Genomic DNA, 24,682 nt, shown 5'->3' with positions numbered 1-24,682 from the left:
TCTCTATGCATGCATGTATGTAACATTTGCCCCCTAGATGTTGGGAATCTCTCATTTCCTATCCTTTCTGTTGTCCATCTCGTTGTCTTTTTGTTCTGCTTTCTGAGAGATTTCCTTTATCTTCCAGTTCTACCACTGGAACATTTACTCTGGCTATTATATTTTGAAGAGCTCATAATTCTATCTGTATAGCAATCCTCTCCAATTTTCTGAGTGCAATATTTTCTATCTCTCTGACAATATTATTATGAGGTTGTTTTCTCCAAAAGTTTTTTTACTTTCTGCATAATCTCTGCTTTTTTTTCCCTGAGAAGATGGAGTTCTGTTTTTTCTTTTCTTTTTTTTTTAAAGGCAAGTTCCCTTTCCCCTCTTTTCTTTAATACTCCCTTCTTCAGAGTTACCAATGGTTTAGTTAGTGGGATGTCTTTCCAGGTCATTTTTCAGGCACTTACATTTAAACATACACATATAATTATGTATCTTCTGTTTTTTCATACTACACTAGTGAACTGCATCTTGTCTTTCTTTTTGTACATAACAAATGCTGAAGATATTTTAATGTCTGTGCATCTGAACCATTTATTATTTTTAACTCCTTTATTATTTTTAACTCCATAATAAGATTGTGCCAATATTTATTTGACACCTAGATTGTATAACATGTTTCTCTTTTCAAATCAATACTGTTAAATTTTTATGTTTATTTCTATAGGATAAATATTTAGAAATCAAATCGTTGAGTTGCAAGGTAATTTTATTCAAAATTTTGGTAGAAACTACCAAATCGTCCTACAAAAATGCAGTATTAATTTACACTATGATAAAAAATTATGAACGTATCTATTTCTTCACACTCTTACAAACACTAGATATTATCAATCATTTTAACTTGTCAGTTTGACAGACAAAAAAATCAGTATATTAATGTTTGGTTAAATTGTTACTGGTAAGGTTGAACAGCTTTTCCCACATTTATAAGCTGTTTTAAAACTTTTCCTCTGTGAATTGCCCATGCATAGATCCTTCTAATATTTCTACTGTGTTGTTTGGGAGTTTGCAGAATCTCTTAATATGCTATAGACCCAATTATTTGTATTTGTAAAAGTTGTAGATATTTTCCCCATGTCACCTATCTTTAGGTAATGGTATAAAGAGTTTTTCAGCCTTTTTTTGATTTCAAATTTATCAAATTTTTTGTGTGACTTGGGAGTAATGTGTGGATTTTAGGGAAGTTTCCCCGCCCTAAACTTTCTCTATTGCCCTCTAATACTTTGATAGTTTTAATTTTTAACTATTTAGCTATTTATTTTTGTGTAAGGTAAAAGACTGAGATTTAATTTTATTTTTCAAAAGAAAGCTAATTTTTTCAGCATTAACTATTGCATAATCCATCTTTCCCTCTATGATTTGAAATGCTGTGTGTTTTATATACTCAGTTCCCATTTGTAGATTCGTCTGTTCCTGGATTCTTTGTCTGTTACATTGCTCTAAATCAGGGATTGGCAAACCACAGCCTGTGAGCTAAATCCAGCCTGCTGCCTGTTTTTGTAAATAAAGTTTTATTGGAACACAGCCATGCTCATTTGTTTACATATTGACGATGGCTGCTTTCAGGCTGCAGTGGCAGTGTTAAAGTAGTTGCAACAGAGACGGTATGATGGCAAAGTCCAAAATATTTACTCTTTGGTCCTTTATGGGAAAACTTTGCCAGTCCTTGCCCTAAATGGCTATTGTTGTGTTAGTATCGTTAATAACAGGAGCCCTATAGTGTGTTTGCATCTGGAAAGGTAAATACCTCCTCATTGGGTCTATATTTCAAAATATTCTTGGCTAGTCCTTGTAATGTCTTTGGGGTAAATTTTACATTTAATTTGATTATTGATATGGCTGGGTTTAAATGTACCAGTTTTCTATTTTTTTACTTGCCCTATTTGTTTTTGACCCTTTTTCCCTTTTTGTGTGCCTTCTTTTCAGTTTATTATTTTCTTATTCTACTTTATCACTTATGCCTCTTTGTTTCATTTATTTATTTATTTATTTATTTATTTATTTATTTATTTATTATTATTGAGATGGAGTCTCGCTCTGTCGCCCAGGCTGGAGTGCAGTGGCACAATCTTGGCTCACTGCAAGCTCCACTTCCCGGGATCATGCCATTCTCCTGCCTCAGCCTCCTGAGTAGCTGGGACTACAGGTGCCTGCCACCACACCCGGCTATTTTTTTTTTTTTTTTTTGTATTTTTAGTAGAGACAGGGTTTCACCATGTTAGCCAGGATGGTCTTGATCTCCTGACCTCGTGATCCTCCCTCCTCAGCCTCCCAAAGTGCTGGGATTACAGGTGTGAGCCACCGTGCCCAGCTGCCTCTTTGCTTTATTTCTAGTGGTTGTTCTAGAGTTTATAGTATACATCTTTAAACTATCATAGTCCATCTTTAAGTAATATTATACCATTTCAAATATAGCATAAGAAACCTACAACAGTATACTTTCATTTTTTTCTTTCTGCTATTGTGGTGAGACATTTTACTTTTTACATATGTCACAAACCCCACAATGCATTGTTTTTATTTTTGCTTTAAATAGTTGATAATTTTGTAAAGAGATTTAAAATATTTTTAAAAACTTTTGTATTTGCCCACAAGTTACCATTTCTGGGGCTCTTCATTCTTTGTGTAGATGTAGTTTTTTTAATCTGGCTTTTTTTTTTTTTTCTTGGCCTAAAAGACTTCCATTAACATTCCTTGTGCAGCTCTGGTGTTGAATTCTTTCAGCTTTTGTATGCGTGAGAAAGGTTTTATTTCATCTTTGTTTTTGAAAGAGATTTTTGCTGGGTATAGAATTCTAAGTGGATAGCATTTTTCTTTCAATATTTAAAAAGGCTGGTTGCTTTTTAAGCTTTGTTAGGCAGGACCGGAGCAACACCCTTGAGTCCTTTATGAGGTGTCCCATGTATTACAAGGCTTTTTCATTCTACTTGGTGGGGACTGAAACTGTTCTTGGCCTTACATGAGCTCCAGGGATGGTTTTGTTCTTTTCTCCTGGCTCACTCCCTGCCTCGGTGCTTTCCTCACAGGTATTTGCAGATCAGCACTGAGCTGAAGGCTAGAGGGGAACCTTCTGCGGATCTTCATGGCCTTCCCCTTCACTCTGCACAGCTCTTTCTCTGGTACTCTGCCCTGTGAACTCTGGCCACCTTGGCCTACCTAAATTCTCAACTCTGCCTTCTCAATTCAGGGAGACTTCTGGGATCCATTTAATTTCCTCCTGTCTGTGCTGTGGCCTGGGAACACTCAGGCTGTCAGATGAGGCATTGATCATGCTCACCTTGTTTAGTTTCCTTCTCTGGGGGCTACTCTACTGCTTTACCTATTGTCAAATGTCTAAAAAACATTTTTTATTCATATTTTTTCTATTTTTAATTATTTAAGGTGGGAGGGTAAAAGTAATACCCAGCTTTCCGTCATGGCTGAAATGTTTCATTTGGGATTTTGATTGGAATTGATGGGAAAACTTGACACTTATATCATTCTTTCCTTTTAGGAATAGGGTATATCAATTTGTTTCAGTCTTCTTTGAAATCCTCCCATGGACTTTATGGTCTTACACATTCCTATTGATGTTGCATTTAAAGGCCCCAATACAGGCTCGTTACCTTCTCTCTTAAAGCCTGTTATTCTTACTCTAGCAATTCAGCAGTAGAGTCTAAAGAAGACCCTGGGGCCTCTGCTCCTTAGAGTAGCTCCTAGACCTATCCTCTTCCACCTCTGCAGGTCAGGAGAAAAGGGCCTGTTCTAGCCTACTCTTTCATGATGGCAGAGCAGCCTGAGCCGCTCTGGACTAGAGGGTGTGGATGAGAAAACAGTGGATGCATCCCTCATGGAACTCTAAGGGAAAACTGGCTAAGAGCTGCTTCATCTTGGCATGGCTTGCCTGAAGCTTTCTTCTACTGTTATCCATAGTAGGGCATGAATGCACTATGAGAAGTAAAACCGGAAGATTGAACTACTGGTCTACAGGGGGTATATCATCTCTATCTGGTTGTGGGGTCACTCCACCTACCTTATTTATGTTGTGGGCCTGCCTCTTTGACAGATGATTACTAATACACAGAAAAAAAAATCATCTCTAATAATATCTCTGTGTTGAACAGGCATTTATGAGCTAGTTAGGGAGGCTGGGGACGTGTGTTCTAAATGTCAAACAACCAATTTAGAAGCAAATTTGGAACTGAGTCTTCCTTCCTAAGTTGGGAACTATCTGTTCTTATGAAATCCATCTTGCAGTAATGACAGTAATAAATTGAGGATCCCTCAGCTGACTACAGTTGACACCAGATGGGTAAACACCCATCCTAAGTAATGAGTTGGTTAATTATAGCTGTGCCATGTTCATAGACCTTCAATTAGTCTCTTGAGAATATATAACTTTATCCCCTACAATGGCTTATAGCCTCTGAGCAGGACTTCTCAGAGGTCAGACTTCTCCATTAATTCAAAATACATGTCTTCAGAACCTAAGGGCTGGGTGGAATTTAGCTTACTTATTTTCATTATTCCTCTGTGTGGGGATCAGCTTGTATAAAGCACTAGAGAAATGACAAGGCAAATACAAGAATGATAGGGAGGAGATTTTTAAATATTTTACCGTACTCACATTATCCCCACCCTCATACTTAGCCAGTCATATGTAACACCCTGATCTCTAGAATGTGGGTGTATTCAGACTTTCTGAAATGGTGAGTTGACTGCCCCACTCAAACATTGGTCCACTCTCTGACGGCTTTATTGGCAAAAGAAAACGTCATTCTAACAAAATGCAATATACCCAGACACTCTGGAGACCCGATCCATCCCAACTATAGATCATACCAGTTCAGGAGCAGATAGCCTGGCTGGTCTATATGGCTCGGGCTCATGTTATAGACCCATGGGTTGCAACCCTGATGCACATTAGCATCACTTGTGGAACTACCCTGAGACCAAATATATCAGAAGCTTTGGGCTGGGACCCAGACTATACTGTTTTAAACTCTCTAGGTCATTCTGACGTGCAGTCAGGGTTGAGAACCACTGCTATAGACTAGAGCAGTTGTAGCCATTGTGCCAATTTTTAACATTCAACAAATTTATCGAGTGGATTTTAATTCATATTATAAAGTAGTACTTAACTCTAGTCTTCCCAAGGACTTTGCCGAGTAAGGGAAGATTGCCTACTTCTCTGGTAGTATTTAGGAGATGACAACCTGTTTGTGTGTAACACAGTCCCTTGGTTCTGCTTTTGAATGTTTTCCTTTTTTCTCTGCTACCACACCCTCAATTCAGACCCTCATCACCTTCCAACTGTCTCCCCACCTTTTGTTAGCATGGCTCCCATTATTTCTCTCAAGCCCCAAACACACGTCTCTTCCTTTTGTAGCTCCCTTCTGTCCAGAAAAAACTCAGTGTCCTCATTTGGGCGTCCAAGGCTTTCATGGCTAGATTGGAGCATGATTACTCAAGCCAAAAGGCCCCTTGAGGTTCTTGCAGGTCCCTTGACTGACCACTGTTATCTCCACCTTCTAAGCTTTTGCCTGGATAGTTTGCCCCTTACTCCATCCTGCCAGAAGTCCCCATGCAAATAAAATGGCCTTTCCAGTAAAATCTTCTCTGATCTTCCTGCCTCCCATTCCCCACCTCCCAGGTCTTTACTGCCTCTTGGCCAAAGCAATGCCTATATAAGCCCTCTATATAGTCTGGCACACAGTAGATGCTCAAAAAAATTACGAAGTTAGCAAATAAATTTCATTTATCCGCTATCACAGTTGGAGTCTGTCTTCCCTATTAGGCTCTGATCTTTCTTTAAGGGCATTGGGTAACAACTGTATACAGTATAAAAAAAAAAGCACGGCTTTTAGAGAAAAGTTTGGGTTTAAAACTCTGCTTTACCACTCACTAGCTGTAGAATCGTGGGCAAGTTTAACTGTTTCCTCAGCTGTGAAATGAGAGTGACAACTCCTTGAAGGGTTGTGAGGATTAGACATGGTGTTTGTAATATTAGATGCATAGTAGGTACCAAGTATTTTCTTTCCTGGACTCCAACTCACAATTTATCAGACACTGCAAAATTCATAACACTTGACTAGAAAACTTTTTTGGACTGTGTGAATCCAAATGGCTCTGTTTCACAAAAGTTAAATGTTAGATTTGACAGCCCTCCTTTTTCCCACCTAGTCATCAGGGGCATACTAAACCATTACCTTATCTAATTCTCCAAGCAGTCCTTTGAATTATCATCTCCATTTTTTGGCCAAGAGAAGTGGAGCAAAGAGAAGGTAATGGATTTCCCTTCAGAAAAAGAGCTGGGGCTTTTCAGAATGCTGTTGACTCTCAACTCTGGGCTCTTTCCTTAATGCCATGCTGCCCTCACGTTCAGCTTTGTGAATGCATGCTTTTAAATGCAACCATTTGTTCATTTTATAATTAAACCAACAGTCCAATGATGACGGTTTTCAGGTTTAAGTTACTTATTTTAGTTAAAATATTTCTTTTTAAAGGAGAGTTTTTTTCAGCTCCATAATTTGAACTCAACAGTGGCTGACTACCACAAACTCCTGGAAGCTTGATTCCTTCACATCTGCAACTAAGAATAATAATAGTACCTGCCTTATGGGGATATGAGGATTAAATGACTGAACACATGAAATCTGAATACATGTGAAACTGGGTCTGGCACATGGTAGTACTCAGCATCAGCTATTACCATCGTCACCACCAGGACTGTTTTACTTGGAATACTATCACATGGAACCTTGTTGTCCTTTACTGTGCTCCATTACAGCAAAGAACATGAAGAAAACACTGTCACTCCTTAATGCTTCTCGCTTGAGAGCTCTAATAATCAAAAAGGCAATTTAAAGGCAAAAAAGTAACTTTATTGACTGCTAATCTTACCATGAAATATCTATAAGAAATAATTACAAAATAATGCAGGTTTCTTTTTACATACTTTTGGTATCATCTTGATATGATGATCCTTTCACAGAAAGGATTATTTACAGTTTATGTAGATATAAAGCTCACTGTTGCATATACAAATGTAGATGTGCAGAGGCAATATATACCAAAACGGGTATACTGACAAGTGATAGATATGTAAGAAATGCAGAATAAATAACAGCTTTATATATTTCCTTTCCTTTTTATTTTTAAAAACAATTTCCAAATACAAAATATGGATTATTCAAAGTGGATTTTTCCTATACATATATATAATTCTGCTGCAAACAGTGGATCAAAAAGCAGAAGTGTTCTTAGCATGATTCATCTTTGAAAACCCATAGGACTATTCATAAATCCAATTAGAAAGAACATGTGCAAAACCACCAACAATGTCAGCAAAACCTTAAAGATCTGATTTTGGTTGAAGTAGAGAGAAAATAAACATAAAGCAGTACCTGTTTACAGTAATTAAATATGTTTTTTCTTTATCTTTCTTTCTTAAATATGTCTTTTTTTAAATGTTTGCAAGAAACTCTAAGGGCTAAGGAAATGCACTGCATTATGATCTGGGCTCCTTAGAGTACAAACCTCACCAGGCTTAAGCGTCATCCATAAGAAATGGTGGATTACTTAATGACTTATAAGTAAAACAGTCATTAAATGATCCTTTCATACTTTAATCCTCTTATGCAGAGACTGAGATACTTCCATACATTCCAATATCTGCAACTTTGGTTCTATTAAAGTATTTGATAAAAGCAAAACAATTTTGTGACCACAGAACTCTATGGAACTTTTTTTCCTTTTAAAGTGTCAGGTGAACCTAGCGTGATAAGGCAATGTTGCCTACACATCCGCGACCCAGCACAGGAGGGACAGCACAGACAGGGCATGTTCCAGCTCACCATTTGTTGTATAATACTGACTCCCAGCCAGGGGTAACACTGCTTATGTTCCACTGTACCCTAAATCTATTTCGTTACCTGAAAACATAATTTTGTATAAAAATATGATTGTTTCTTTAGAAAATAATATATAGTTTTTTTAATAAAACTGGGCAGATAGAAAAAAATGGTATATCAAAATATGGTAAACAAATGTTGTAAAATACTAAATCATTAAAAATATCTTATAGAAAGACACTGTGCTATGAAGTTCTCTCCTGAAGTGTGAACAACGTTTTTACTTTACATCAAAAGATTGATAAATTCACTCCCCTGACTTGGTTTCATTATATATTGTAACAGCAGCACAACAGGTAACTGTCTTAAAAATGGCCCTTTCTCATACACTACGTCTTCTGTACACTTTTACTTCAAAATTAACAAAAGACACCCCCGGGATCAGTGGTTTTCAACTTTGTTGCATATTAGCTCCATCTGGAGAACTTTAAAAGAAAAGGCAATTCTACTTGGGTCCCGCCACAAGAGAATGATGTAATCGGTCTGGTGGGAGACTCAGTCATTATTTTTTAAAAGCTCCCCCCAAAATTCTGTTATACAATCAGTGTTGAGAATCATGGCCAAAGGCACATGAGAAAACAGTCATTCTGAACTCTACATATATCAACTGACTGTCTGCAGGTATCATTCACTCAGTGACATATTCTCAATCTTAAGGAATTCCATGTATAAAAGATAGTCATGGAAGCCAAAATGAAGACATAGTAAGCTTTAAACACATATAGACATACACAATCCCATGTATTTATATATGTATAATATATACACAGAGTATTTTGGTAGAAACTAGCATTGCCATAATTTGTTCTTGATAATTAAACAAATAAAGCATCACCAAGCACCAACGTTTTCTAAGACATTTTCCAAAGTTTTAACAGACACTGGTTTTGTAAACTCCACAAAATGCATTACAACATGAATATAATTCATCTGTTACTTGGATGTGGAACTCAAATGAATCCTGGAGCTTTCTGGAAGATCACAGAAGAGGACATGGCACTGAGCGGGATGAAGGAGTCACAGGCATCACAGCATGCACTTCTGGTGTTCTGCTTATTGCTTATGTGCTTCCGTCACGTACGTATCTTTGGCTTGCTACAACCTTATGATTTTGACCACTCCATCAGTGTTCACTTTGGGACAGCCTCAGGGAGGAAGCAATGGGTATACAGAGCAACCATCTCTCTGTTAAAAGAAGAGAGAATCTTCCCTCTTTCCTCTCCCAAACTATGAGCATTTTATGTGGGAGTGGTAAAAAATTTATAAGCAAACAAATCTAACATCTTTCACGTGATAAAAAAATGTGATGTTACATGTAACTGAACTAAAAAGCATCAGATGAGCAAACACACCACACTCCAATATTCTGAAGGCTTTGCAATCAGTAAAGCGCATTTCCTTCTGAAGGATCAGTGAACTTCCGGGCACTTGTCTTGCTGTACATTTTCTGTAGTTCTTTTACTTCTGTGTAATACTTAAAGTGCAATTGTTCCAAGGCTTTTGTTTCCATCATCACAAATATTATAAAGAAAGAGCTATGTTTAGGGTGAAGAAGATATGGCACAAGTAATATGTAAAGAACTTATGACTTTCGCATCCTCTAGCAAACAGTAAGCTGCCTGTACAGCTGCACACAGACGGACTTTACACAACAAACTCTGGAACTTCATCATGAGTGAGATCCAGAGAAAAGTATTTGCTGGTTCTTTTGACTGGAAAAGCATCTTGGATGTTGATGCACTGCTGGGCCAAGCAACTGTTGCAATAGAGGCCTTCCTCATCCAGTTCATGGCCACATCCAAAGGTGTAACTCTGAGCAGTGTCCTGACACAGACCTGCAATGCGCAAGAAGTCTTTCTGGTAAAGTCTGATGTCATCGAGGCTCAAGCTGTGTCGATCAGTGGAGGTCTTTGGTTTCCGACATATAGTCTGCAAGATAAGGGAAGGTTGAAACAACTTTAAAGTGAAAGGTTAGAATATTTGCCTTGTAAAGAGAGATGCTACAGAACCACAAAAGGTTAAGTAATCCTTACATGTTAGAAAGTGGTTTCCCATCTGTGGTTTCTGGGCTGTATGGGGAAATATATCATCAACACCACCTCCACCAGTAATAATAGCAGCTAACATTTACCGAGCAATTACTATGTGCCAGGCCCTGACCTAAATACTCGGCATGCATTAACTCATTTAATCTTCCTAACAGTCCTAGGAAGCAGGCACTATCATTCTCCTCATTTTACAGATAAATAATCCAAAGCACAGAGGGGCAAATACAACAGGAATCCAACTATCCCTAGCATTTCAGAAATCAAGTAATTATCTTGAAATAAGGTCATATAGGTAAAGACATGGCTTCCGTTTTTTTTTTTTCACTAGGATATGGCAATTCAGACCTTTTAGGCCAAGGTCTGTTATTATTTTATTAAGAAATAGGAAAATAAACCAATTATTACCAAGAAACACAGTTTTTCTCTTTAAAAGGCCAGAATTCTTGGGTTGAATATAAAGTGTTCTTGGTGCTGGGTAGGATATAGGGTGTTCTTGGTGTTGAAGAGGCTGGGAGGCAGGCACCAGGACTAAGTTGCCGAACACGAGTCAGGGGTGGGGGGGGGTTCCGCCAAATGCTGTACACAGCAGGGGGCAGACTTTTTTTTATTATCCCAAGAGGTGGTATTAGAAATAGGTTAAAAATGATTCTGATAATTATATGAATGGAAGATATGCAATGGGTTATTTAAGGAAACCAGGTATTATATCTTTAAATTTTGCTGCTTCCCACCACAAAGGACAACCCTGTTAGAATAAGATACAATTTTTGCTAGAGGCAAAAGTTCCAGAAGCATGTTTTAGTACGAAGTGTCACATCCGAGTGATCCCTTGTGCTGATGCAGTCTTCCCAGACTCCAACAGGATTTCACACATAGAATCATTTGGTCATCCCCACAAACTCTCAAGGAAGGCACACAAAGTTCTCCCCATAGTGTACGTGTGGAATCTGACTATCAGCTGTGCCCCAGAAACATCTCTTAAGAGTAGATTACTCATTGCAGTTTTCAGGAAAATATTTCATAAACATCATTTTCACATTATGGTTACTTCAACGCAAGTAAGAGAAAGAAAAGACAAATGAGAAAAAAGGGAGGAAAGAGGAAGAGAAAAGTAGGGGACAAGGAGAGCCAGAATGCAAATGAAAAAAGAGAAACACACACAGAAGGGAAAAAAACAAGACACAAAGAGAGCCCAAGAAAGAAAGGCAGGAGGAGGGAGGAAGTGCTCAGGAATTAGGGCCATTAGTCATACATTACATCCAAATGCTGAAACCATGAGTTTCAGAGTATTTTATCTATATTGCTGGACATTTAATAGTTTAACCAATGATCACAGGTTGTCAAATGCTCTAGGCTCAGCATACTTTGAAAATTCAATCTGAATGGAATAACCAGAGTGTGGAAACATTTCTGCCAGAACACACTGACAAAAAATATTATTCTCCCAGGTTGAGGACAAGCAACACACACAGACACATGCATGTGCACACGTGGTTCGCCTGAAGTCTGAAGAACAGAGGTTTCCCAACCATATAAAATGTGAAGCAAAACCTATAATTTATCTAAGTAAAAATCAACTCAAAGATAAGCAGAACTAGCAAATAAGATGGAAATAAATTCAGAATAAAGCTAGAATGTACGTATCTAGGAAGGATCATTTCCTTAGGGTTTTTAATTTTTGCTCATTTGTATAAATGTAAGTTACTACTTAAAATTTTCTATAACTTCAGTTTCCTAATTGATATTTTTCAATTCCTTTAATACCTGTGGAAGAGAATCAGTACTCTGGCCACGAAGCTTAACAACTGTTTCTGAAGAGCTCGAGGTGGAAGACCCAATTTCTTTCACAATCAACCCTGAAATAAAACACAGAGATAAAAACAATAAATACTTCAAATTATTCACACCTCTTGCCATATATTCTGACATATTGCTATCAGGAATGAAAAATCAAATATTAACCATTACCAAAAAGTTTCACTGTGACTCTTTGGTGGCAGACAACCAGAACAGCACACACTCTCTCTCTCATCTTACAGTAAATAGAGGTTAATGAGTCAATGTAGGGTTAGAGTGTAGGAAGATGTTTAGAGTCTGAATTTTCTAAAACAAACTTCTAATTAAGCTATTTATGATGAAGTTACAGACAAGAAGCAAAGACTATAGGTGTAAAGCAGCCTATTTACTGCATCTCATAAAGCTTCCCCTCTTCCCCTTTCTATTCAGCAGCAACATTAAACTTAACCCTTACTGAACACATGCCTTCTAGATTTGGTTCGGCTTGGATGTATAGTGGTGAATTGTGGGGGCTCTGGCCTCTGAAGTCAGATAGATCTGGCTGGAACCTGGCCCAGATAACTAATTAGCCATGTGTCCTGGCCAGTTACTTAGCCTCTCAGTGTCTCAGTCTCCTTCTCGTATAAAATCGGGCCAATAACAGCACCTGCCTGCTAGTTTTAATAATTACACAGTGAATGCATAAAAGGGTGAGGTACAGGGACTATACATGGATACACTCAGTTCACGGCAGCTCTTTTTGGGTGATGGGACACTTGGCACATACCTCCTGCAGCACATCCCCCTGGGAGGAGACAAACTGGGAGGCCACAGTGAAAATTCAGTACTGGGTCTTTGAGAACAACAGAGCACCTAACCTAATCACTTTAGCACTCGGTGGAAACCCGCTAAAATTTCAGAAGCAGAAATCCAGGGCTGACATTTCCCTATGTGACTGGCATATGAGTGAAGCACTGAGTAGAAACATGTCTCAGAAGGTAAAATTACCAGTAAGAACTAGAGGTGTAAGTGAACACCGCTGAAATTTTTCTTGCCAATGGATGAAGCAAGTGTACTACAGGTCAAGCCCTAGATCCATAAGGCCAAATGGCTTCTTAAAAAAACAACAAAAAACCCTTTAAGTAATGTGATTCTTATTCAACTACTGCTAGTAGTCTACAGAATGACTTGTGTTCTACCCCTTAACTCTTTAGAAACATCTCATAATGACTCAGTGTCTAGCATATGCCATAAACATATTAAGTATTCAATAATTAGTTCAATTGAAACATGAAATATGAAGACATTACTGGTTTACAAGTAGACACTTTTAAAACTCAGGGGATACTCATGTTTTAGGAGTTAGTACAAATGGCTTTAGTAAAGGATCTCAAACGATCTTTATCTTCTAAAGAGCATTAAACCTTTAAACAAGTTGTCATGGTTCCTTTTCGATTTCCTGGTAAATGTGCCCTCAGCTATCATGCCTGTAAAGAGTCTTCTCCAAACTCAGACCCACCACTGGAAAAGTCAACACCGAGCTGATGCTCAAAACACTTAACCAACCCCTATCAAACTCTGTAAGAATGAAAGACAGTGTGGTACACTTTATCACTACTCAATCTTAGCTGAGTGTTTTTTTTTTTTTTTTGAAAGATATGGAACACTTCACAAATTTGCATGTCATCCTTGCACAGGGGCCATGCTAATCTTCTCTGTATCACTGCAACTTTAGTGTATGTGCTGCCAAGGCGAGTACTTAGCTGAATGTTTTACAAGCAACGTTTAAATGCTCAAATTAATAGAGAATTTAGAAAACTAAGATGATGTAAGAAAGAAAATAAAATCATCTATAACCCTAACATCCAAATAAAAGGCTATTAATAGTTTTACGTTTTTTAAATACACAGATAAATATTGTTTTTAATTAGATGACATTTTATATAATTTTTACTGTTTATCTTAACTATCCTTCTTATGTTATTAAATACTGTTTGAAAATCTCAAATTTAATGGTTATATACCATTGTATGAATAAGGTATAATTTAACCACTTGTTCTTTTTCTTTCTTTTTTTTTTTTTTTGACAGAGTCTCACTCTGTTGCCCAGGATGGAGTACAGTGACGCAATCTCGGCTCACTGCAACCTCTGCCTCCTGGGTTCAAGCGATTCTCCTGCCCCAGCCACCCATGTAGCTGGGATTATAGGCCTGCGGCTAATTTTTTTTTTGTATTTTTAGTAGAGATGGGGTTTCACCACGTTGGCCAGGCTGATCTCCAACTCCTGACCTCAGGTGATCCACCCACCTTGGCCTCCCAAAGTGCTGGGATTATACGTGTGAGCCACCACACCTGGCCTTACCACTCATTCTTTAATTATTTATAGCATTTCAACAAACTTTTTTTATATATAAATCTTCTTAAACAGCCAGGTTTTTTACTTAAATTTTATTTCTATTTAAAATTAACAGTCTTATAAAAATTAAATGCAGAAATATATAAACGCAAAGTCCAGGTCAGCTTCCCTCATACCTCCCTTCCCAAAGGCACTGCGGCATACACAGTTTTTAGACCATTTCCTTTCCACAAGCATATACACACAGAGCTATATACATGGACCTATAATGTGCATATAATTGTGAATTTAAATTAAAATGTAATTATAGGAGAAAATTCAATATCATAAAGTACATGGGCAAAAAGGGGCAACGTTTGGTATATGAACTCTAAGCATGTTTAGGGTAAGCAGCCTAATGAGTCAGTGTTGGTCAGAGAGATGATTCTCTGCAGCTACAGGCAGGTCTGGGAAGCCAGGGTTCTGTTGGGTTAGCAAACAGAATTCTGAAATAAAAGATGCCTCCTGCTCTTGAAGACTAAGTGCCAGGATGGTAGTGACTGTGTATCGGTCTGATTCCTCTCTGATTTCCAGTGCCTGGCACCTGGAGGAAGAGGCTCGATGAACATCAGGAGCTGTGGATTTGCCAGAGCAGGGACAGGCTACCTCAGTCAGGCCCTTCATTCAATCAAAGCTGGAAGGGGCCATTTCAATAGTGCTGGTTCCTGAGGCATATTTCTCTAAAGAACAGACTGATTCATGATGTGTGACAAAAGCAGTTAGATCTGACTGATGTCTATAAACAAAACTGATACTGCTGCCGTTTTTTAAAGATAGTATCTTACATGTAACAGAAATATATATGATGTATTATATAACTATAGGGAATGCATGTTTTCTACAGGAATTCATACGAATATGGAATTTAAGAGTGTCTTTTTAGGTCAACCCATTTTGACACTTTTCCTCCCAGACTCCTCTACCAGTATAACACAGTGGGAAAAACAAAAAACAAAAAAACCCCAAAAACCTGGAGGCCTACTTCTGTTTCTAGCCATGTTGGATTTGTCCTCTTTGAACTATAGGTTAACTTATCTGTAAAAAGGAGGCCAGACTGAAGGGGTCTACAAGGCCTTCCAGATACATTATATGATTCTCGACACAGCATAACATAAAGAGAACCCTACTGTTCAACTACCTTTTGTCCAAAGCATGGAGCACAAAATGCTAATTCCCAGTCCTGGGTGTTTCTCCTCTTCCCTGCCTTCCACAGAAGGCATAGGATCCTGCAGTTTACAACACTGACCTGAAGAGACTCTTAGTGCAGTCCAGTCTCTGGTCTAGGGCCCCCAGCTCACCCCTTCTATTTTCTGAGGCATGTGTTTTTCAGTCCTGGATAACCCGCTACCAAGGAAGAATAACTTCCCGTAAGAGCTCACCAGAGTGTCCATTCAGCTTCCGCGACATGAGCATGTCCTCCGTGATGTAGATGCACATGTCTGGGCTGACTTCCAGAGACTCTTCATTCATCTGCTCCAGATCCCGGGGGTCATCAACCAACATCTCTATTTCTGACACAGAAGAAGAAAAAGATAGTTAATGACAAAAAGGGAAATGACCATCATAATATGCAACCATATTTTGAGGGTGGCTATGTAATTATTCCTATTTGAAAATAAATTTGCTAATGAGACTCCAGTAGGAAACTCCAGGGACCATTTTCAACAGGTACTACTTGTTTACTCCTTCCCTCCTTCCCTCCTTCCCTCCTTCCCTCCTTCCCTTCCTTCCTTCCTTCCTCCCTCCCTTCCTCCCTCCCTCCCTTCCTTCCTTCCTTCCTGGGACCATTTTCAACAGGTACTACTTGTTCCTTCCTTCCTTACCTCCCTCCCTCCTTTCTTTCTTTCTCAATTTCTTTCTTTTTGAGACGAAGTCTCACTCTGTCACCAGGCTGGAGTGGTGTGATCTCCACTCACTGCAACCTCCGCCTCCCGGGTTCAAGCGATTCTCCTGCCTCAGCCTCCCGAGTAGCTGCGACTAAAGATGCGCGCCACCACGCCCATCTAATTTTTGTATTTTTAGCAGAGATGAGGTTTCATCATGTTGGCCAGAATGGCCTTGATCTCTTGACCTCGTGATCCGCCTGCCTTGGCCTCCCAAAGTGCCGGGATTACAAGTGTGAGCCACCATGCCTGGCCTACTTGTTCTTTCTTATCGGATTGCTGCATTACCTATATGTGTTTTAATACTATAATTTGCCAATTATTCTGTATTTTTTAAGAAGAAAAACTATACTACCTTGCTGCAATGACAAAGGACAAACCAAAACTGATGGGCCCTTTGCCTGATGCCAAAGCAAGGCTCACTGACACAGGCAGATGACAGTTCACAAAGCCCCCCATGTCCATAGCTGCCTAAAGGGCACTGGCACTGAGTGACTTGAGAGCCACACAAATTCTACAGAAACCAAAAAGATGGTCTGCACTTTTCTTTAACAAAGTCTATCTTTTCCGTCAAGCCTGAATGCTACAGCACTTATTTGAGACAGAAAAATAATATAAAAGAGGGACACAAATGTTAAGTTTGGCTAAGATAAGCCATAGGATTCATCTTATCTCCTTAACATGCAGTAAGTTCCTATCAGCCAGGTGCTATATTTCTTTTATCCTCCCTATAGTTCTAGTTACACGGGAGGTGCTTCAGAAAAACATTACTAAGTAACTCAATGGCATGGATTCCAATCTTTACTTTGTGGGGAGGGGTCCAGAAGTTCAAGATGTTTCTGTCACTATTACTGCACTCCACTGTGCTGTCCTAACCACTGTTTTATTTAATCTGGGAAGCAGAAATACAGACACAAGGGCAGCAGGACTAATTTCCAATCTACTTCATAGAAACAGCTAAGACTTTGAGTCTACAACCATCCAGTCTTGTGGCCGCAAAGGATCACAACTAGAGGGATGTTTTGTTCACAGCCAAACATAAGCAACTCAACCAAGTCATTGGGGAAGACAACAAGACACCTCTTCCACTCTATTACTACTGCCTAAAGTTGCTCTCCAGACACCAGTTCTATAGAACCAATGCTTGAAAAAACTGGGAGACTAAACAGAGAGCCAGTGAGGGGACAGTACTGTTACCATCGTCCTGTAAGTCCTCTTCCAGCCGGTCTTTGCCGCCACTCTCCACCCCTGAGGTGTGGGAGCTGCCATGACTGGTCATTGAGCTGCAGGTTTTCAGCTTGCGGTGGATGGCACTGCTGGAGTAGCTGTCTTCTGGCCCCGTGTCCCGGGGCTTGGTGTCTGCCTCAATGCCCGAGGTGTGGGAACTGCTGTGGCTGGCGGTGGAATGACGGGACAGGCGCTTGTGTTTCATGCTGCCCGCACTGCTCCCGCTGGCCCGCGACCGTTTTTCCAGCTGGTCCATGTCGAGGTCCAGGTTGTCACTGATGTAAGATTCCCGGTACTGCTTCTTCTCTATGTGATGGGGAACACAGTTCATTAACCAAGACAGAAGGAACGGCTGGTGAGCTTAAGTGACTCATCAGGCCAAGAACAAGGATAACTTCAAATTCGGAATCTAGTGATTGGAAAGTAGTAATAATTTAGATAGGAATTTGACTTCAGAAGACTGAAAAATGAATAAAAACCAGTGCAACAGATTTGAGGGGGATATTTAAACTACTTAGTTTTTTGAAAGCTTCAGGCAGTATAAGAAGAGTGGTATTTAAAGTGTAGTTACAGACCACTTCTTGTCTGCAAATTTATTGGTCCATAGTGAAATAAGTTCAGTGAGTGATATGAACATTTAGAAACTTCCAGAGCTATGTGACATTGCCATGACAGCCACCAATGTGATTTTGTATTTTGCGAAAGTATCCATAGCATATTAAATATTTTAAAAATCTGGCCCTTTTCTGCAGATAATTTCAGAAGCACTGCTCTAGAAGACTACTTAATAAATACAATTATGCTAATTGCCATTCATTTTATTTGTTCATTTGTTCAATTTGTTCCACTGTTAGCTTAGCTCTAGCTGCTGAATACAATTTAAAATAAAACTATTCTTCTGAGAATTTCTTGTGAATATTCTAAAATTTGGATTTTCATTAATATAAGATTGATTTTCTCCACTTAGGCTGAATTAGTGAGGCTTTATCATCTACTTAGAAAATACCAGTAATCACTACTGGTTTGATGATTTCCAACTCTGACTGGTAAAGCTGTTGATTTCACATGTCAGTGCTGTTCTTTAACGCAGTCAGACACACAACACTGCAAAGTCTCTTTTATTACATACTAAACTAACCATTCCATTAAGGCACAAAGTTACAACCCAGCTGCCAGTTACAACTCAACTGACACAAAAATATTATTCTTGTCTTTCAGGTCAGAAATGTAAAACAAGGAAGAAGTTTAGATTCCTTGCCTTTTTAATACTGGTGAGAAATAATACAATAAAACAATGTTAAAAATGGAGAGTGCATTTGGGGAATGTGAAGTTGATCTGATTTTAGAAACTAGTAGACTAATTGGGTTCTCAGGGGCCTGTTAATGGATTTTAATTGTCTTGTTTCTTGGTTAAGTGAAAATACTTGCATGCCTGATGTCTGAATCCAGCTCGGAAGTATAATCATCACAGGGTCCCTAGAGAGAAAATGAGCAGGAGGAGAAAGAAAAGATGCGCCTTCTAGGATGCAAAATGCAAAAAAAAATGCCCGGAGAAGGCTATGTGCACATTTCCAGGTTCCAGCCTATTCACATTGTTCTAAGGAACTGGCTGAAACACAAAGGTGAGTATGTGTTGCTACACAGAAAGCAGGCTGAAACCAGACACCAGAGCTCCACGCACATATCATCACAACAAAAATGCATCCATGCACGGAGCAGACTGGGGCCTAACAATCCCCATCTTCTGAATCAGCAGGTGTGAGATGAAGGTGGACAGCTAAAGCAGTTTGCAAAAATTACTGTAGTTTTTATTCACTGTGGTTTCACAGTAATAGCCATGTGGCCCTTGGATGAGTGGCAAGTGAAGAGAAAAAAGTAAAATCTCTAAGTTGTTGGAGTTCCATTGTTCTAAAATAATTAGGAATTGTGGACCTAATAATTTAAAAGCTTTTCTGTATCTTTACATATAGCCTTTTTACTCTCAACTTCCTGATAGGTTCAGAGGTCACTATAGTTCCTCTATATTCACTAGTATGCTCAAAAGAAGACAAGTACTTGCCAGCCTGTTTTCTACCTATTCCTGTCAACATGTTAGCATGGCCTGGGTGTTCCACATGGCTGGCTTCTCTTCCCTCCCTAGTGCTGTACCAGACCCTTTCCAGACATTTAGGAAGCTTCACACCGTTCAGTTACAAACTGAGAGAAACATTAAATAATTCTGAAATGTTTTCTAAGAAATGTAAAATGCAACCTCTCATCCCCCTAATAATCACTGGTGTCAACAGTGCAGATCATCAACATGCCTGTGCTCTTTTTACTCCCTCTGTTGTAAAAGCCCAGAGACAATGAGGTTTTTCATACACTATTTTGGAAAATAATGCAGTAAATGTGACTACTTATCCTAGGAATAAGCTCCAGCTGTTGAATAAAGTTAGGCTTTAACATTTTTTTAAATGATGCAAGGCATGTTTTTGTTTCTCTTCTAAACCCTATGGAAAAATCCTTGTGATCATTTTCTACTAAAATGCTAAAATAGTGTTTTAGACAAGGTGACTCTACATAAAATTAAGAAAAACACAGACTCTTTTTATGCTGTTTTTTGCTAAACTAATGCCCAAAAAAGGGCTTTTCATGTTAAAATGATAGAGCCCTTAAATGGGGGTGAGATCATTGGATTCAGGCCAAAGTTGACCCAGAGAAACTTAATTTCAGGCCTTTTTCAGACCTGGAAAACCTCTAAGTAGAAGAAACTAAGCATGTGTCATTTCTTCATTCCTCTACTGCTATGGTTTGAATGTCTATTCCCTCCTAAACTCAGGTTGAAATCTAATTGCTATCATAAATCATATGATATCAAATATCATAGTAGTAAGACATGGGAGTTTAAAGAGATGATTAGATCATGAGAGCTCTGCTTTCATGAATGGGTTAGTGCCATTATTGCAGTAGTGGGTTCATTATGAGAAGCGGAGTCTGGCCCCCTTTTACTCTTTCTCGCCCTCTCTTTACCCTTCCACCTTCCATCATGGGATGAAGTAACAAGAAGGCCCTTGGTAGATGCTGGCCCAAAAATCCTGGACTTCCCAGCCTCTAGAACTGTGAGGAAATAAAGTTCTATTCTTTAGAACTTACCTAGTCTGCGGTCTTTTGTTACAGCAGCACAAAATAAACAAAGACCCCTACTCACTTAAGCCTCCGAATACACTTGGTACTATGGTTGGCAATGAACAACGCTCTGTCTCTCTGAAAACTCAAAATTCTTTGCAATTTTTACCTTAGAACCTATAGAGGAAGGTCATTAATTCTTTTAGGCTCTGAAGGGAACTCTTAAGGTCATCTGAACAAAAAAAAATGTACTAAAATGCTGCAGGCAGAAAGCTGATAGAACAAATCAACTTCTCAAGGTGCCATGTTAGACGTTTAGGAATGAAGCTGACTTGGCAAATTACGGGCTCTGCACCTAATTATGTCACCTATTCTCACAGGTTCTCCTGCTTCTTCATCCTCCTCCTGTCCCCATCTGAATTCCTTTTCATATTCATGTCAGCATAGGAGAGATATATTTGTTACACTGATGAGTCATCGTGGAGAAGAAGTGGCAGTCTAGCAGCAGCCGAAGCCAATACACCTGACAGTTATACCAATTCTCTCTGAAGACACAGGCAGTTTGTGGCAGACAGTGGGGAATGATTCATGTTCTAATCGCTACGAAATTACAAAAGAATTGCCAAACCGGGTCTCATTTGGATTGACAGAGAATTTCTGAGAGAAATCTATCAGAAGCACAAACCTCTATAAGGTCTTTTGTTTGTTTAAGAAAGGATGGGTATTTGCCTGGTTTCTAAAGGAAAGATGAGGTCTGAGGTGTCAAAACTTGTCTCAGACATGAACCTAAAATATGAATCTTCACGCTGATATTCACACAAATACACCAAATCCGATCTAATCAAATTACTGTTAGATATTACTACAACATGAATTTGTAAAACTAGTTTTTGCAAAACAAATCTTTGAAAGCATAAACAAAACCCCAAAGCATTAAAAAAAAAAACAAACCCAAATACGTAATGTAGCAGTTTTGAGGATTAGAGTTGGGGTGTGTTAAATGGAGGAAATCCAGGGTGCCACAACTCAAGATAAAGGGCTATCAGATTAATGTAAAGTTGAAGTCGGATGTTACAGACCCTTAACACTGCCTTCTTTCCCACCCTGACATGATCCCCGTTTCAGGGTCCAGTACTCTGAGGCCCCAGATAGACTGCTTTATTTCATCTGCATCTCAGCAAAGGCCCCACAGGACCAGCTGACTTCCCTCTCCTTTGTTTGGCATTCTTGCTAGAACAGACTTGGGGGCCTCCCAGCCGTCAATCAGAGGCTGGAGACACATCTGTGACCTACCTTTATTGTCACTCTAACCCTAAGAAATAATCACATTGGAAAGAATTCCAGACCACCTGTGGATAATAGCACTAAGGTGGGTCAGTGTAAATACAAAGCTCTAAAATGCAGATAAAATCTGAGTTGCAGATAAACCCTTGCCCTGTGCCTTTATGGGTGGCTTTTTGCAAGTATTTTCAAGTCAGGCATGGGAAAACCTTAGAGACTGTACTTGAGAGATAGCTAAATGGAGTCACCTCAGATATTCTGAATAAGTGCTACGGTAGGTGGGGCTCAAGCCTAACCCTTTGCCTTCTGGAAATACTGAGATGTAAATAGTAATGCTGCTCTCAATCTGGAGTGTCCCAGTCCCAAAATCCAATTCTGTAGGAGCTCAAAACCCCCATTCAGAGTAAGAGGCCACAGGTGGCAAAGGTACAATTTGCTTCCACACCCCAGACCCTGCAATACCTTCGTTTTCCTCCAGCTTCCGGATATGGCGCAGGACAGGCTGCAGATTCATATAGAGGCGGTGGCTGTTGCTCAGAAGTTGCAGGAGGTGTCTGGAGCGCATGGGGCACCCCGTGTAGTATATGAGCTTCCGGGCTGAAGGCAAGCCATCTGGCAAAATCTCAAATTTCTTACCCTTTGGAAGGAAACCATGAATCAAATTCAGGAAGAAAAATCTCTGATTTGCTAAAGTCCCCTTTGTTTCCTATTTAGTAAGGAAAATTATAGATTCTGAAATGTATAAAGTTTCATTTAAAATTCCTTGTGGGATAAATTATTGTTTTTCCTTTCAAAAATGTCACAGGACAGGGGATGACCAGAAATTCAGGAAAGCATCTAGCCACAAGGGTCTGTCAGTAAACACTGACTATGCAAAACAGCTGAGGAATATCTTTGGTTTCTCTGGCTGGTCAGGTTATTTGAATAATGCAGAAGAGAAGGGTCCATCATAAAAGAACCATCAAATATAATCCCAACACCCTAACTCAGCAACAAGGCAACCAATTCTAAAAGATTCTAAATTATTTACCAATTCTAAAATATTTCTTGAACACTTAAAATGTACCAAACACCTTGCTAGGCACTGAAAAAAAAATAGGCAGTGAATACGACAGACAAGGTTCCTACCCTCATGGAGCTATATATCCCAGCAGGAGAAATGGCAAAGAAACACACAAAATAATAACAGTTTATGATAAATTATTGGAAATAAATAAATAAGGAGTTATATAGTGAACAATACAGGATATCTATTTGGGGTTTAGAAGAAATGGAAAACTTCCCTAGCTAAACATAGAGAGAGCTGGTAGTTGGAGGGATGAGATGGGAAAGAACAAGAACAGCTATCAGTAGACATATAAGGAATCTCATTCTTCAAATCTGATCACTAAGAAAAAGTCCTAAGTTGAGGGCAAGGCTTTGACAAAGTTTCTTACAGTTATGGGATATTATGAACTCTTTTAAGTTTCCTAATAATGAATAGGGCAGCCGAAATACAAAAAGGAATATTTCAGATATAATGATTCTCAGCCAGAGAGTGGAGGTAAAGCAAGAACGGAGGCATATTCTAACTACACACCTTAAGGTCTGTATGGAGCAGTATGGGCTTGTATAGCCCAGACAGGGATAAGATGGAGGTGTTTTTTTTTAAATCTCTGAGATTTCCCTCATTTTAAAGGAACTACCAGTGGACCCCAATACTGAAATAGTAACAACTGACATTTATTGAGCACTAAGCATGTATCCACTCATTTAATCCTCAAAGCAAGTCTAGGGAGGGAGTTAATTATCTACATTTTAGAATGAAACCAAGGCACAGAGTTTATGTAACTTGCTCAAGGTCATACAGCTAGGCAGAGCTGAGTTGGCTTCAAGAAGCATCATCTGAGAAACTTGTCAAAATAGATTCCTCATCTCTACTCCAGACCCACTGAGTCAAAAATCTCCTGGAGGAGGAGGAGGAGGCCCAAAAATATGTATCTTTAAAAAAGACTCCTCAGATAAGTGCAATACACAAACAGATTCAGTAAGCAACAAGTCCAGGACCCTAAAAAACCCTCAATTTCATAAATGTACTTTATTATAACTTAATTTGGGGCATGAAAGGGGCAAGTGCGTCATAATTTGCGCATTTTCAAACAGCTCAGATCCTTTCACAAATAGCTTGAAACAAAAAAGAGCCAGTTAGGAGGAGACAGGTTAGGCCCCATGTAATGTATAAGTAAAGTGAAATCAGATTGAATCGTGCCCAAGTAATTAAAGTAATGTGAAGTCAGAAACACATCTTTTGACTTACAGGGCAGCATGGAGTCAATGCCCACATTCTATTTGCAATATAGCCTCATGGAGCTATATATCCCAGCAGGAGAAATGGCCCTTTATTTACATAGGCCATCTTTCTTACAGGAGAGAAGCCCATGTCTACAAATCCTTATCTTCCTTTCCTCATGTATTTTTTTCAGTAATTTCTGAACAAAGCAGAACTATGATTTTTTTTTTTTTTTTTTGAGATGGAGTTGCACTCTTGTTACCTAGGCTGGAGTGCAATGGTGCAGTCTTGGCTCATGGCAACCATCGCCTCTCGGGTTCAAGAGATTCCCATGCCTCAGCCTCCTGAGTAGCTGGGATTACAGGTGCCCACCACTATGCTCAACTAATTTTTGTATTTTTAGTAGAGACAGGATTTCACCATGTTGGCCAGGCTGGTCTCAAACTCCTGACCTCAGGTGATCCGCTCACCTTGGCCTCCCAAAGTGCTGGGATTATAGGAGTGAGCCACTGTGCCCGGCCAGAACTATGAATTTTTATGACCAAATGTACACATTATTAACTATAATTCTTTGAACCCTACCAAAAAACGGATATAGCTGGCAAAAGAGAAATATTTGGGAAAAATCAAGACGTTGCTCTAACAAAAGAAAATGTATCATTCTCAATATTGTAAGAGTATTTTTCATGTTAAGAACTGCAGACCTCTCTTTAAAATAATGGGTTTTAAATAGTCAAATATTAATAGAAACATCTTTT

At 39.0% G+C, this 24,682-nt stretch overlaps 1 protein-coding gene and 1 non-coding gene across 6 annotated transcripts in view; both read right to left on the bottom strand.

Moving 5' to 3' along the window:
* Positions 1-6,889: 6,889 nt before the first annotated feature.
* Positions 6,890-24,682, bottom strand: part of FRMD6 (FERM domain containing 6) — a 78,914-nt gene continuing 61,121 nt past the window's right edge. For all 5 annotated transcript variants that reach the window (XM_001157785.7, XM_001157833.6, XM_063793392.1 and 2 more), the window contains exons 10-14: positions 22,118-22,292; positions 17,240-17,575; positions 15,539-15,670; positions 11,753-11,844; positions 6,890-9,869 (exon numbers count right to left, since the gene is read on the bottom strand). In XM_001157785.7, coding sequence (XP_001157785.3) covers positions 9,585-9,869; positions 11,753-11,844; positions 15,539-15,670; positions 17,240-17,575; positions 22,118-22,292 — 1,020 coding nt within the window. In that variant the 3' untranslated portion in view covers positions 6,890-9,584. The remainder of the gene's footprint in view (positions 9,870-11,752; positions 11,845-15,538; positions 15,671-17,239; positions 17,576-22,117; positions 22,293-24,682) is intronic.
* On the bottom strand, positions 13,417-13,523 carry LOC112205533 (U6 spliceosomal RNA). Its single transcript, XR_002939472.1, has one exon. It is a non-coding gene; the product is annotated as a U6 spliceosomal RNA (small nuclear RNA).

The sequence above is a fragment of the Pan troglodytes genome, chromosome 15, assembly GCF_028858775.2.
Source record: "Pan troglodytes isolate AG18354 chromosome 15, NHGRI_mPanTro3-v2.0_pri, whole genome shotgun sequence".
NCBI classification, from domain to species: Eukaryota; Metazoa; Chordata; class Mammalia; order Primates; family Hominidae; genus Pan; species Pan troglodytes.
This window is presented reverse-complemented; position numbering and strand designations above follow the sequence as displayed.